This window comes from Dicentrarchus labrax, unplaced genomic scaffold (genome assembly GCF_905237075.1).
Source record: "Dicentrarchus labrax unplaced genomic scaffold, dlabrax2021, whole genome shotgun sequence".
Taxonomy (NCBI): Eukaryota; Metazoa; Chordata; class Actinopteri; family Moronidae; genus Dicentrarchus; species Dicentrarchus labrax.
The window spans coordinates 23,658,232-23,672,632 of record NW_026136703.1 but is presented as its reverse complement, the minus strand read 5'-3'; the positions used below and the strand labels follow the sequence as shown (position 1 = coordinate 23,672,632).

At 39.2% G+C, this 14,401-nt stretch overlaps 1 protein-coding gene, 6 non-coding genes and 2 pseudogenes across 8 annotated transcripts in view; 5 read left to right on the top strand and 4 right to left on the bottom strand.

The window, feature by feature from the left end:
* Nucleotides 1–680: 680 nt before the first annotated feature.
* exoc3l4 (exocyst complex component 3-like 4) overlaps nucleotides 681–14,401 on the bottom strand; it is a 37,140-nt gene continuing 23,419 nt past the window's right edge. For both annotated transcript variants that reach the window (XM_051384879.1, XM_051384886.1), the window contains exons 13-14: nucleotides 14,114–14,235; nucleotides 681–2,798 (exon numbers count right to left, since the gene is read on the bottom strand). In XM_051384879.1, the coding sequence (XP_051240839.1) occupies nucleotides 2,585–2,798; nucleotides 14,114–14,235 (336 nt within the window). In that variant the 3' untranslated portion in view covers nucleotides 681–2,584. The remainder of the gene's footprint in view (nucleotides 2,799–14,113; nucleotides 14,236–14,401) is intronic.
* On the top strand, nucleotides 3,038–3,244 carry LOC127361670 (small nucleolar RNA U3). The gene has a single exon (XR_007884337.1). It is a non-coding gene; the product is annotated as a small nucleolar RNA U3 (small nucleolar RNA).
* Nucleotides 3,919–4,125, top strand: LOC127361653 (small nucleolar RNA U3). The gene has a single exon (XR_007884325.1). It is a non-coding gene; the product is annotated as a small nucleolar RNA U3 (small nucleolar RNA).
* Nucleotides 4,906–5,110, bottom strand: LOC127361660 (uncharacterized; annotated as a pseudogene).
* On the bottom strand, nucleotides 7,038–7,244 carry LOC127361654 (small nucleolar RNA U3). The gene has a single exon (XR_007884326.1). It is a non-coding gene; the product is annotated as a small nucleolar RNA U3 (small nucleolar RNA).
* Nucleotides 7,978–8,184, bottom strand: LOC127361674 (small nucleolar RNA U3). The gene has a single exon (XR_007884341.1). It is a non-coding gene; the product is annotated as a small nucleolar RNA U3 (small nucleolar RNA).
* Nucleotides 9,804–9,942, top strand: LOC127361662 (uncharacterized; annotated as a pseudogene).
* Nucleotides 10,671–10,877, top strand: LOC127361650 (small nucleolar RNA U3). Its single transcript, XR_007884322.1, has one exon. It is a non-coding gene; the product is annotated as a small nucleolar RNA U3 (small nucleolar RNA).
* On the top strand, nucleotides 11,872–12,078 carry LOC127361657 (small nucleolar RNA U3). Its single transcript, XR_007884328.1, has one exon. It is a non-coding gene; the product is annotated as a small nucleolar RNA U3 (small nucleolar RNA).

The following is a 14,401-nucleotide window of genomic DNA, read 5'->3' as shown; positions in this document are numbered from 1 at the left end:
ACCTCCTCCATTACTATCTCTGCTGCCACCAGACTGCAGAGTATCATTCACTCCGCCGAGAAGGGGATCAGCCGTCCCTCAAGCACCCTGAGGCGAGCAGACAAGGTTGTGGGCAACCCCTCCCACCCCGGTTACAAACATCTCAAGACGCTTTTTGAGACCAAAACTTAACAAGAACAGTTTTTATCCGGCTGCAGCTGGCCTCATTAACAAAGACCCCCACTGACACTGACAGGATACTGTGGTGAATACTTTACACGTTCCTGCACAAAACTGTACAGCTCCGGCATTTAAATAACATAATGTACATATTTTAATAATACTTTATTGTCCGTTTTCTATTTATGCTTCTTGACCTGCTAGCACTTGTTTCTTTTTTCTTTTTTCTCAATTACAGCTATTTGTGGCATCCTGCTAGCTCACCCGATAGAGCTGGAGCTCCATGTACTAAGGCTGAGTCCTTGCTGCAGCAGCCATGGGTTCAAGTCCAACATGTGGCCCTTCCCTGTGTGTCATCCCCGGTCTCTCTCCTTTTCCTGTCTGTCTTAAGCTGCCTCATCCCAAAAATGCCCCAAAAAATTAAAAAAAAGTTGCTTGTATCTGGACTGAAAAGCTTCTTGCTCAACAGAGTTTCTCAACAAGCGGTTGCTTCACATACAGATGGAGTCGTGAGACATTCATGATACTAATTTGTTTCATATGTTTTATTAAAAAAAGATTAAATAAATTTCCACATATTTATATATAAACCCCTTTGGGCTCCATTTGCTCATTTGAAAATCGAACACAGAAACATTTCATACTTAAATTCATATCACTGTCAGGATTTATGAGAACTCTGGAAACCTGAAACAGACATCACAGGTCAAATAAAGTTGAAAACCCTGAAAAACCATCCTGAGAAACTGGGTAACAAACATGGATACATAAACATTAACAAAAACAGGAGAACAGAATGATTAAAGGAATACAATAAAATGTGCAATGAAAATCTCATTAAGCTAGGTTTTATATCTATGATCATACAGCTTCATCTATAATCAGAGATTTAGCAGAAAGACAATTCAACAACATATATTTCACAAAAAAACCCATCTCATTTTTAAGTCTGAAGGCAGTGTGGAGGGCTCACGCATGGTAAATTTCCCATCCACTAGGTTCAGTTCCTTGATCAACAGCACATGACACATTCAGGGTATTCAGGCACGCAAGAGGGTTTCAGTTTCTCAGTTCTTATTAGTTGATCTGACACTACAAACTCAAACTGAGGTCTAACAAAAATAGGACTGCAGAATAGTGTTGCTGAGAAAACCTCCTCACAGCAAGCACTTTGGCACTGAAACCTGCCTTTTATTTGTTCCACACAGAGAGTTTCACAATCTTTTTGACCACCCTCAGCTTTGAGTTATATCCAGATTAGTTGGTGAATTAGTTGGTGTTTTCTTTCCCAGAAAATAATTCTGCAATTTCTCACAAAATGCTGGAAACACTCTAATATGTATCACACTAAATGCGTCACATTTAGTTAGTTGTGTGAGTGATAACAGATGTGGCATTTTTACATCCGTCCGAGTCATTAATGAACACGTTTAAAGGATTTTTGCATCTAGAATAACAGAAGTAAGTTCTCTCATCTGTTGGACCGAAGTATTCATTGTAATTGGTGTAAAAACAGTGGACATGTTATTAGATTCATTTTTAACTTAATCTAATTATACTAATTAAGGTATAGCTCCATTCAGCTATTGTGCATGTTGGCTCACTGGAAAGGCTCTGCTGCACTAAATGGAATGGAAACCTTAATTAGTATCACAGGTAACACCTGTGTTTACTCTACTAGTTCACGTTAAAATGGCTGCTGTGAAAAAGGTCTATATGAGATGATTAAGTTGCTGTTTCAAAAAATGTCAATAAATAATAAATAAATCCATAATAAATTGGCCAGCAATAATGATATATGATATGCTGAATAGAATATTTATGTTACATTACGATTGTCTTTTATATTTTATTTTTGTTAATTTTTGTATTTAAACTTCAGATTCTTTCAGATTAAGGCATTATGATCTCAGACCAAATTAGTGTTTTTGACCAAGTGTGAACCTATCGTGACGTCACCCATTGGTTTGTGGAGTACCGTGATGAAGCCTCGAGTTTGGTGTTAACGGTCATCACCAGCAGAGGTGGCGTACTACGAGTTGAGCTGCTCTCATTGGCTGCCTGGTCACACACAATCTCGTATTACAGCTAAACAGTACACTAAAATATGTTTCACAGTAACAGAATCTTGATTTATATTTGATCAGCACTGCCTAGTTTGACAGTTCGATCTGAGTTTTGTGCGTTACATACCCTGCTTTATCGTCTATTTTACTCTAAACTGGACTATAATTTACAAAATGAACATCATGAAGACTTAAAACTAGAGATTGAAACCATAAACTCATTAGGAAACTGTTTACTTATCGGCTATAAATAACATTTTAAAGACAACAAGTTCTTTAGGTGTGTCAAACAACCTGAGTACAACTGTAACTTGAACTTATACTTTTCTTCCATGCAGCGACTCGTCCACCATGTTGCACTAGTTGTCGGGCAGCAGGCAGCTGAAGCAGGAGAAAGGCAGATTGGAAAGGCAGTCTGTGTTGACGGTGACCTGCATGTCGCCAAATAAAACTTGGCTCTTGTCGCCACCGCCCGCGTTCTTCTTCAGCTCCGCGAGTCTCCGCATAATCAGCTGGTGTTCACGGCCTCTTAGCGGGCCTCTGAAGTACAGAACAGCATCCAGGTGTTTCCTGCTGCAGGTGGAGAAGAAAGAAGAAAACAAAAATATATTAACTCATTTTATTTTTATTCATCACTGCAATAAATGTCCAGTTTACCAGAAAAAATACCAACAGCATTTTCTGTAGGTTATTGAGGTGTTTAATTTGTCAGTGATTGTAGGAGGAGTTTTCTGTCTGAACCACAGGAGGTCACCAGGAGTAAAAGTGCTCGTCTCCAGACATAAGACCCTGAGAAACATCCAGAATGAACCAAGACTATACTTTCAGGGATCATTTCTTTAGTTCTTGACTTGAGAAATGTGTTTCTAAAGAGTTTGGTCTCGCTGCCCATGATGAAGAGTTCAGATGTTTCCTTCAGAGCAGGAAACTGGTGGGAAGACTTTGTTTCTTCTCCACTGTTGAAGATTGTTCAGAGTTTCTTAATGAGACTCTGATGGAGGAAACATGATCTGAGTGGACAGATTGTACTGTATTAAAAACCCTTAAATGTTCTCAGCATTTCTTTTAAGAACATCCCTACCTGCCCGCATGCATAGGCCTTTAAAGCAGGCAGTCCTTTGCCATGTAGGTTCAAGAGCATTCAAGTTTTCCTTCAAACCAAAACCTTAAAACTGGTGTTTGTAGATTTGGAAATTAAGGTCCAATTTAATGTGAAAACATGTACCAGAGTTTCTTTGTGGTGCTGCAGAAACACAACCTCAGCTGAACGGCTTCACTTGTTGCAAGAAGGTTGATTTGGAGTCACAAAACCACCAAAATTATACAAGTGTAAAAAATGTACCTGTGTCAGACAAAGATAAGAGTAAATGTGTTTCTTCCACCTATTGTTTGGCACATATTCAACATTTTCATAAAAAAAAACCTGAGTGGAAAAGCTGGAAAGTGCAAATACTGGAAAAATATTTTACACTGCTATAATACACTTGACTGAGGACACATTTGGATGGAAACCTGGAGAGTAGGAAGTGTCAGAGCTCCTGTTGGATTTGCTCCACAACAAAAAAAGAGGCTTGTCTGTCAGTGATGATGCTGTGATTGTAGGAGGAGTTTTCTGTCTGAACCACAGGAGGTCACCAGGACTAAAAGTGCTCGTCTCCAGACACAAGACCCTGAGAAACATCCAGAACAAATCAAGACTATACTTTCAGGGATCACTTCTTTAGTTCTTGACTTGAGAAATGTGTTTCTAAAGAGTTCGGTCTCGCTGCCCACGATGAAGAGTTCAGATGTTTCCTTCAGAGCAGGAAAGTGGTGGGAAGACTTTGTTTCTTCTCCACTGTTGAAGATTGTTCAGTGTTTTTGAGTGAGACTCTGATGGAGGAAACATGATCTGAGTGGATATTTCTAGAAGAAAATGAAAGCTTTGACTAACAAAAACATCAACCATGTGTAAACATTGCTCTAACTACTCCATGGTTCAACAACAACTTATGATTAAAGTAAAGCTAATGAGCTGAAAACTTCTTTCTTCTTCACTTTGTTTCTGGGATGCAAATCAAATTAACCATAATAGTTGCAAACACCTGTGTGGGTGTGCAGGAACTGCAAACAGCCACTCACACAGGTGTTTTCACTTAAGGTTGCCTGAATAGACCTCCTCTCGGGGACTCTGCACATGTTGATCAAACCAGGGGTTCACAAACTTTTCCATGTCAAGGACCCCCATGATAAAATGCACATTAGACCACGGACCTCCAATTTGAGAGGGTTTAGTTTTAAGGAATCCCCTTAGTCATTAATAATGAAGTCTTCAAAGTCAATCAATCAGGGATGCATCGATACCAGTATCAGGTATTGGGTCAATACTGTCCTCATGTACTTACCGATACCGTGTGACTTTACGTGACCTCTTGTTAGTCGAGCAGGTAGGCAGAGGAGAAGCAATGTCAGCAATTTGGAGATATTTTAAGCAACTTTTACAGCATTAAAAGTAATTTTTTAGAACTGTTGTGTTATCATTAAGTAATTGTATTGGTACCTAGTATTGGCAAGCAAAAAAGTGGTATTGATGCCTCCCTACAATCAATGATCAAAGTAGGATAACTAGGTTTAATCACCTTTAAAACCACTCATTAGGAGGTCTAAAGACAAGGTCTTACTAATGAACCAGGATAAACAGTCCACTCAAATCATGTCTCCTCCATCAGAGTCTCATTCAGAAACACTGAACCATCTCCAACAGTGGAGAAGAAACAAAGTCTTCCCCCCCAGTTGCTGCTCTGAAGGAAACATCTGAACTCTTCATCATGGGCAGCAAGACCACTCTTAAGAATCACATTTCTCAAGTTAAGAACTAAAGAAATAATCCCTGAAAGTATAGTCTTGGTTTGTTCTGGCTGTTTCTCAGGGTCTTATGTCTGGAGACAAGCACTTTTACTTCTGGTGACCTCCTGTGGTTCAGTAAGAAAACTCCTCCTCCTAATGAAGGTGAAATTTAAAAGCACAGCTGAGACTGCAGAGTCTCTCTTCGATTGTCATGGACACTTTGAGTTATAGAAGTTAACTGGTGGGGATAAATGTCCCCACATGCTATTGTGTGCTGTTCACAAACTGATTAATGAGTCATTCAAAAATAATCTTTAGTCATAGTTTGTGCACAGTTGGGAAAGAGTTTGATCTTGCTGCCCGCAATGAATGAGTTCAGATGTTCCTCAGAGCAGGAAACTGTCGGAAAGACTTAAGCTATATTTTATTTGCACTTCCCATCATTCTGTTACCATCAGCCTTTGGTATTATGCAACACCAGACATGGAGGCCTCTTGGAGAAGGCGGAAAGTTGGCAGGGGAGGAGTGGGTGATTTAAAGGGAATGCAACTGCTTTTGTAATCATAATGGATCATTGCCCGGTTGTGTGCAGTGTTCATTGTGCCTTGCAAGCAGGGTGCGAACTACAGGGGAGCCTCTTAATAAGACCTAAGCTCCCCTGAAAACATGAATTTTAGGGGATTATTTTTGATTATTTGTGATTGTAAACATGTATGTTACTATTAAAATGCCAGATTTTTAAATGGAGTTTGATCTGTATAGGTGCCTAGATTTAAAATAATAACACTGATTTAGCTGACTACTCAGAGAACCTCTCAAATTTGGGAAGCAGATGGGATTTCTCTATTATGTAGTCAGCAAACTGTGAGTCAATCAGCCAAGCATCCCGCCTTGTAAGAAAAAATGAGCTCCACCAAAAGCTGTGGTATAGTACTTCACAATAAGCACGTAACCAATGCCTTTAAATGAGGAGCTGTGTCTCTTCCTCTCACCCTTAAATACCATAATAACATACCAGTCAACTATTAGGGCTGTGCAATATGACAATATATAGTGTTTGGTGATGGACAATCATTGTTTGATATTATACTGTATTGGTTATTTAGCCAAAAATTTACACTCTTTAGGGCAAAACTTTTTTATCATATTGACAGCGCTTTGCATTTTTCTACAGCATGAAATATGCATGAAGGCAACACAAACAAATGCGGAGGAGAGTGAATGTGAACGGCGTAACTCCAAACAGGAGAGGTACTCCGACCAGCCGAGACAAAGCGAGGAGCAAACAGCATAATACACTCTAGTGAAGTAATTTCATAAAGTAAACTCTATAGCATGACAAAGGATCAGCTCACAAAGTTCAGTGAGTTATCAGATGAATGGAATGACACTTATGTTGGTGGGAATCCCCCAAGGGAAAGTGCAGAGAGGAACTCAACAAGAGTGTGCAAACTACTAATGAAACACAGCTTTTGTTTCTTCTCCCCTGTTGAAGATTGTTTACTGCATGTGGCTCTAATGGAAGAAACATGATCTGAGTGTAAATCTTGTTTTCTAGAAATCTGTAGAATCATCGAGAGACATCAAACTACTTTTTAAGTTTATTATTGTGCAAAGAATTATTTGATGAACATTCAAGTGTTTTACTGTATAAACTGGCAAGTAGGGAATCACTGAAGGTTGTGTACCTGTTTTGTTAGATCCGATCTGTTGAAAAATCTAAATAAATCAAAGTACACATGCTTACCTTTGACCTGTGTGTAACTACATGCAACACGTTTCTCAAAGTTTAAACTGCAAATGTGCAAATTTGCAAATGTGCAAATAGTATTCCTGCTACTGAACGTTGACCTCGGCTGTCAACTGAAACAAAAGAACCTCATCTCTCATATTTTAATCTACAGGAAGGTTTTATACGTGTTCCTTCCTCCTCTAAAGAAATGCTGACAACAACTACAAAACTTGATCTTAGCACACTACAGTACGTCCACTCAGACAAGGTTTCCTCCTTCAGAGTATCATTCAGAAACTCGGAACAATCTTCAACAGTGGAGAAGAAACAAAGTCTTCCCACCAGTTTCATGCTCTGAAGGAAACATCTGAACTCTTCATCGTGGGCAGCGAGACCAAACTCTTTAGAAACACATTTCTCAAGTTAACAACTAAAGAAAAGATCCCTGAAAGTATAGTCTTGGTTTGCTCTGGATGTTTCTCAGGGTCTTATGTCTGGAGACAAGCACTTTTACTCCTGGTGACCTCCTGTGGATTAGAATGAAAACTCCTCCTACAATCACAGCATTGTCACTGACAGATTAACAACATGGCCACACTGATATGTTGTGTCTGACTGTCTACCTTCTGTTTCAGATTTTTAATTAATAGTGTTTATCTTAAAAGTATCTCTAAAATGTATAGAAAGGTTGAACTTTCTGGAACTTGCAGATATTTTCCATCATTCATGAAAACAGAATTTAGCCTAAAAAATTTAAAATAAAAATATTCCGAGATGTACTTAAAAACTCTTAGTCAAACTTCTACTCATTCTGTGACAGATGAGTGTGGCTGTGAGCTAAATTTCTTGTTCATGAGTCACCGCTGCCTTTTCCACTATAATAGAAAATTCTCTTTAAACATATTTGTTTCCACTAGAAAGACTGGAGTGGTGCATGTTAAAATAAATTGAACACGAAGTAAGATCAAATAGGTGCAAATTAAGCCAATCAGATAGAACAAGGCACTGAATAAGAAACAAATTTTAGTTAATGAAAATGAGACTGAAACATCAAGCATTTTTGTGCCAAACTGCAAAGAAAGATCTTAAAGTTTCCTGTTCTTTAGGTTTAGTTTGTATCTAAGAGCTTAATTCAGTGCACATATTTTCTAGACGGATCAGTTATTCTGTTTAAAAGATTAGAAAAAGCAATAGTCCACTCAGACCATGTTTCCTCCATTAGAGTCTCATTAAGAAACTCTGAACAATCATCAACAGTGGAGAAAAAACAAAGTCTTCCCACCAGTTTCCCGCTCTGAAGAAAACATCTGATCTCTTCATCGTGGGCAGCGAGACCAAACTCTTTAGAAACACATTTCTCAAGTCAAGAACTAAAGAAATGATCCCTGAAAGTATAGTCTTGGTTTGCTCTGGCTGTTTCTCAGGGTCTTATGTCTGGAGACGAGGACTTTTACTCCTGGTGACCTCCTGTGGTTCAGAATGAAAACTCCTCCTACAATCACAGCATCATCACTGACAGACAGGCCTCTTTCTTACTCGCCAGGTTTCCATCCAAATGTGTGTTCCACCTCAGTCATGTGTAAAAACATTTTTCCAATATTTGCAGTTTATTTATTTTTAAAACATTGAAAATGTGCCAAACAATAGGTGGATGAAACACACTTACTGTTATCTTTGTCTGACACAGGTTAATTTTTTACACTTTTTGGTGGATTTTAAGAGTCCAAATAAACCTTCTTGCACCAAGTGAAGCCGTTCAGCTGAGGTTGAGTTTCTGCAGCTCAGGCACCACAGAAAAACTCTATGGTCTAATATTTATTTGTTTTGGATGTTTCTCAGGGTCTTACATGTGGAGACGAGCACTTTTACTCCTGACGACTTCCTGTGGGTCAGAAAGTAAACTCTTTCTTTTAAAGAACACATTGCAGAGTCTCTCTTTGATTATTATGTCTTTAGCCATAGTTTGTGCACAATAGGGGAAGTTGAGAATTTTTTTATAAAAGAGTTTGGTCAATGGAATGAAACTGCTGGATGGATCATCGGCCAGTTGTGTGCAGTGTTCATTGTGCTTTGTAAGAACTTCACAATAACTACAGATGCCTTTCAATGAAGAGCTCCATCTCTTCTTCTGACCAACATAATACATTCTAGTGAAGTAATTGCATAAAGCGAGTTCCATAGCACGACAAAAACTGAATTTCAAAATTATCACTCTGATAATCGGGATATTGTTACTTACAGATTGTTTACTCAGACATTTTTAAATACTGCAAACCAGCAGCTTGACGTCACATACTGGAAATTACCAGAAACTACAATGCACAGCCTTTGACCCGCAGTGTGGAGGGACCATTGTTGGTGACTTGTTTCCCCAGCTCTCGAGGGGGCAGCTCACAAAGTTCAATGAGTTTTCCAGATCCATCAATCAAGAGTATCATCTATAATACCCCTCTGGTAAATAAAATAGAATAAAGAGCCTTCCAGTGGACAAAACATTATAATGTGCCCTCTATGGTGCTAATTCTAACAGTGAATCAGCTGTTTCATGATAAATGCATCACAAGGTCCTGCACACTCATGCCCTTTAAATTTTGCCACCCCTGCCCCTCAAACAGCCTGTATTTCAGTTTAATGTAATGGAGGAACTCCCAAAAATACAATAATTAAGAAGGATTTGGTTACATGAAACCTTTTTCATCCTTTCTGTCCATCACAGGGCATTTACTGGTTAAAGTCTCTGGCAGCTGTTGTCTCACTGGGTTAGTGTAGCTGCAAGGTTCACAGTGTATTCACACTCTCTTCTTAGAAAAACAATATCTCATCACAACAATAACTACATCTCTCAGTGGTGATTGTAGGAGGAGTTTTCTCTCTGAACCTGGCGAGTAAGAAAGAGGCCTGTCTGTCAGTGATGATGCTGTGATTGTAGGAGGAGTTTTCATTCTGAACCACAGGAGGTCACCAGGAGTAAAAGTCCTCGTCTCGTGACATAAGACGCTGAGAAACATCCAGAACAAACCAAGACTATACTTTCAGGGATCATTTCATTAGTTCTTGACTGGAGAAATGTGTTTCTAAGGAGTTTGGTCTTGCTGCCCACGATGAAGAGTTCAGATGTTTCCTTCAGAGCAGAAAACTGGTGGAAAGACTTTGAGTGGCCCACTTGTAGTGTGCTAAAATCAAATGCTGTCTATCTTTCTATTAAGCTTGTAAACAAAATAAAATTTGTTGCTGAACTCTTATGTCTAAAATGATTAGGAAGATTGAAGGTGTCCAGAAACCTGTTTGACAAACCAAACCAAAATCAGCTGTAAATAGAGTGAAGAAGAAAGAGATCTATGGCCCACACGCTCCTGAGAAAACATCTCATCAGGCCATATAAATGAAAACACCTGCGCAGGTACCCTGTGGGTTTGCATGGGGCTTTAAAGCAGACAGTCCTTTGCCATGTAGGTCCAAGAGCATTCAAGGTTTCATTCAAACCAAAACCTTAAAACTGGTGTTAGTAGATTGGGAAATTAAGGTGCAATTTTATGTGAAAACAAGTACCAGAAACTCAACCTCAGCTGAACGGCTCACTTGGTGCAAGAAGGTTAATTTGGAGTCACAAAACCACCAAAAAGTTACAAGTGTAAAAAATTAACCTGTGTCAGACAAAGATAACAGTAAGTGTGTTCATCCAACTATTGTTTGGCACATTTTCAAACCTGACAACTAAGAAAGTGTCAGAGCTCCTGTTGGATTTGCTCAGCTACAAAGAAGAGGCCTGTATGTCAGTGATGATGCTGTGATTGCAGGAGGAGTGTCTCTCTGAACCACAGGAGGTCACCAGGAGTAAAGGTGCTCGTCTCCAGACATAAGACGCTGAGAAACATCTAGAACAAACCAAGACTATACTTTCAGGGATCATTTCTTTAGTTCTTGACTTGAGAAATGTGTTTCTAAGGAGTTTGGTCTCGCTGCCCACGATGAAGAGATCAGATGTTTCTTTCAGAGCAGGAAACTGGTGGGAAGACTCTGTTTCTTCTCCACTGTTGAAGATTGTTCAGTGTTTCTGAATGAGACTCTGATGGAGGAAACATGATCTGAGTGGACTTCTTTATTTTGCTTAAAGATTACAATCTCTTTTAAACTTCTAATGAGTGTTCTGAGTGCTAATCCTGATTAAAAGGCTGTGGGGTAACATTGAGGCAAATCTGTTGTCAGAAATGGAATATAATATTCACAGCTATGTTTTCATTAGTGTATAATCACCTGAAGATAATCGTTTTTGTGTTTTCGTTACCTAGGAAAAACCGTGTTTATCTACAGATGCCATGGTTTGAATACTGTGGAACCTAGCATCTACAGTTGCCCCAAATGGACAACCCAAACATTCACTCTAGATAGGGTTATTCACGTGTCTCACAGCCACTGTAGTTTCTCCCTTGCGCTTAGACAGGGAGGGTGTAGTGAGCGAGTTGCAATCTGCAACTTGTGTACCTCTTGTCTAACTGTTTATTAGATCATGTTGCCATGTTGAAGAATCTTAATAATCACAGTAAACATGCTGACCTTTGACCTGTGTGTGACAACATTCAGCACATTCCTCAAACTAGAGACCGCAAATGTGAAAATTATATTCCTGCTCCTGAATGAAGGCCTCAGCTGTCAACTGAAACTGAAGAACAGAAGAAGATGTATGAAAGATGTAAAAACTTAAAATACAAGTCCAGGTTATTTTTGTATGGGACCACAAAACTGGAGTTGCCCACAAGGAAAGTGACTCTCTACACGTGGTTTTTGGTGTGAAGTGTGGTCTTAATAAGGTAGTGTGCAGATCACTGTGCACCAATGTGACCATCACAGGTTAAAGTCTGGCAGCTGATGTCTCACTGGGTGCAGTGAGGTATAAAATCTACCTAAGTTAGTGCAGCTGCAGGGTTCAGTGTCTTCATACTCTTCTTAGAAAAACAATATATCATCACAACAATGACTACAGCTCTCAATGGTGATTGTAGGAGGAGTTTTCTCTCTGAACCGCAGGAGGTCACCAGTAAAAGTGCTCGTCTCTGGACATGAGACCCTGAGATACATCCAGAAGAAACCAAGACCATACTTTCAGGGATCATTTCTTTAGTTCTTGACTTGAGAAATGTGTTTCTAAAGTGTTTGATCTTGCTGTCCACGATGAAGAGTTCAGATGTTTCTTTCAGAGCAGGAAACTGGTGGGAAGACTTTGTTTCTTCTCCACTGTTGAAGATTGTTCAGTGTCTCTGAATGAGACTCTGATGGAGGAAATGCTTAGAAAGCTGAGATTTTATCATTACTGTCTGCACTGTGTAGAACAAGTAGCATTTATATTAGGGTAATCCCCTTTCATGTTGTGTGATGCGTAACCACCACAGGAGGGAAAGCACACCTCCTTATCACCATGGCCACTTCACCATTTAGTTTATTTTGCCTGTTTGGTTCAGTCACCCACTCACATGTCTACAGTTTGGGTAAATGCCAGTCAGCTGTTTGTAGCAGATGATGTAAAAGCAGAGGTCGACATCATCTGACAGCCATTAACTCTGGTTAATACAGTACGTATTTCATGTAAACTCATCTTAAGGCACGTGGGCCAAATCTGGCTCGTGTTAGGCTGGCACAATTCACAATGAATAGAAGTTGATTTACAAATTTTTTTTGCTTGTTTATACCAGTTAGCAAATATTCAATAATGTTAGTAGAGAGGTTGCATGTTAGCTTATCATCAATCTGTGCAGTGACACTTGATTTCACCTGTTTTTGCTGTTACATCATCATCACTTCCTCATTCTCCAGGTTCAATTAATTATTTTCCATTTGGGTTTATTTGGGTAAATATGGGGGATTTTCTGTACAACTTTCATCTGCTTCTCCATTACGAAGGGGAAACTTTGACACTTTCTAAGTATTTCGGATAGAAATTAAAATCAGGATGTTGGTTAAAATGTCTTCACTCTGGGCTTTTTTCTTCATGTTATTTTTGTGTCAAAGCCTGCCAGCAAAACCGTTGCTTTTCAACACAGACACCTCGCAGCACTCTGACAACCTCCGTGTATGTTTCACTCTTACAAACCTGCGTAGTTTATGAGGAACTGACCAGCGGTGGACAGAAAATCCCTCACTTCAACCTGTATGACCTTTGGCTGGCTCTGAGCTGCAAGGCGCAATACAACATGCTGTAATAATTAAAGCTGATGTTTAGTACAATTTGCCCAAATCTTGTTTCCACCTCAGTGGAAATATCATGTACACTCACCCTGACATCTTCACATTAACTTTACCTTAAGTTACATTTTATATATTTATATGAAATGAAAAGATATTGATGCATCTCTGTCTTAGCTCAGTTACCAGCTATGTTTCTCCAATGCTTTTAAAGAATGTGGTTGTTGTTTTTTAAGAGAGGCCATTGTGTTTGAATAGTTCTAGTTTTTGTTTATTGTGGATTTTTGTGTATATTATGTTGTATCATATACAATATTTTGTGATTTTGTACAGCTGCTTCATTGGCCAGGTCGTATTTTGAGCTCAATGAGTTCCTAGTAAAATAAAGTAAAATTCTGTTGAACAAATTTAGTCGCAGATGTCTGGATTTGTTTCAGTTACTTGAGGCAGAGCAGTTTTTCAGGCTGTGGCGCTGGCTTCTGACTCCTGCTTATTATCGATTTATATCTTAGAAAACAGAATACGGGTAAGTCTGGAAACACAAATTTACTTCCATACTGCACAGAGACCCTGAGTTCCACATCAAGCTCAGTTTGATATCACAGCAGTCTCAACACTACAGTTTTAGCCACACCATGTAAAATACTTCAATAATATCAAAACAACCTCACTACAGTTTATGATCTTTTGACAGCGGTCATGTTGGAACTGTGGAGCTGCTCAAAGTGCAGACAGCCGAAACAAAATATCTCATATCCATCCGATCATCGAACAGCGAAATAGTCAGTCAACAACTGATCTGGTAGAAATTCATCCTTTTTCTAAAACCAGGCTAAATCCACATCTGCCTGACTTCACAGGATAAGTGGAAATATTGATGCACTTTTCTTGGATTTTATTTTCTTTGTGCAGACTTTGTGCAGGGATTTTTTTTGGTAAACCAGGTTTGACATATAAATTGATTTAGGTCCAGTGTGTAGGATTTAGTGGCATCTAACAATGACTGAACACCGCTGGTGTCTGTATTTGTATGTATGTGAGGGAGAAACTACGGTGGTGATTATACACTAATGAAAACATACCTATGATACCCAGTTAGATCCTCCTAAATGTTACACACTGGACCTTTAAAGAGTGAGTCAGAAAGGCTCACCTGAAGTCCGGGTAATGCTCCACTAACGGCTGCAGGTGGTTCTTTATGTCTGACTTGTTCTTCTGAATGATGATGTTGCTCAGGTCGTTTCCTACATGATGCAGCCACTCGTGGGTCGAATTCTACCACAGAAGAAACACACGTGTTGTTATGATCACCTGGGCATTTATACTTTGATTATTCAACTGTGAGAATGCAAGAATATTGTTGAATATTGACTTTATAATCTGGGAACAGAACACTGTTTCTCAATCAGAGAGAGAGGGAGAGAGAGAGGAGGAGCGAAAT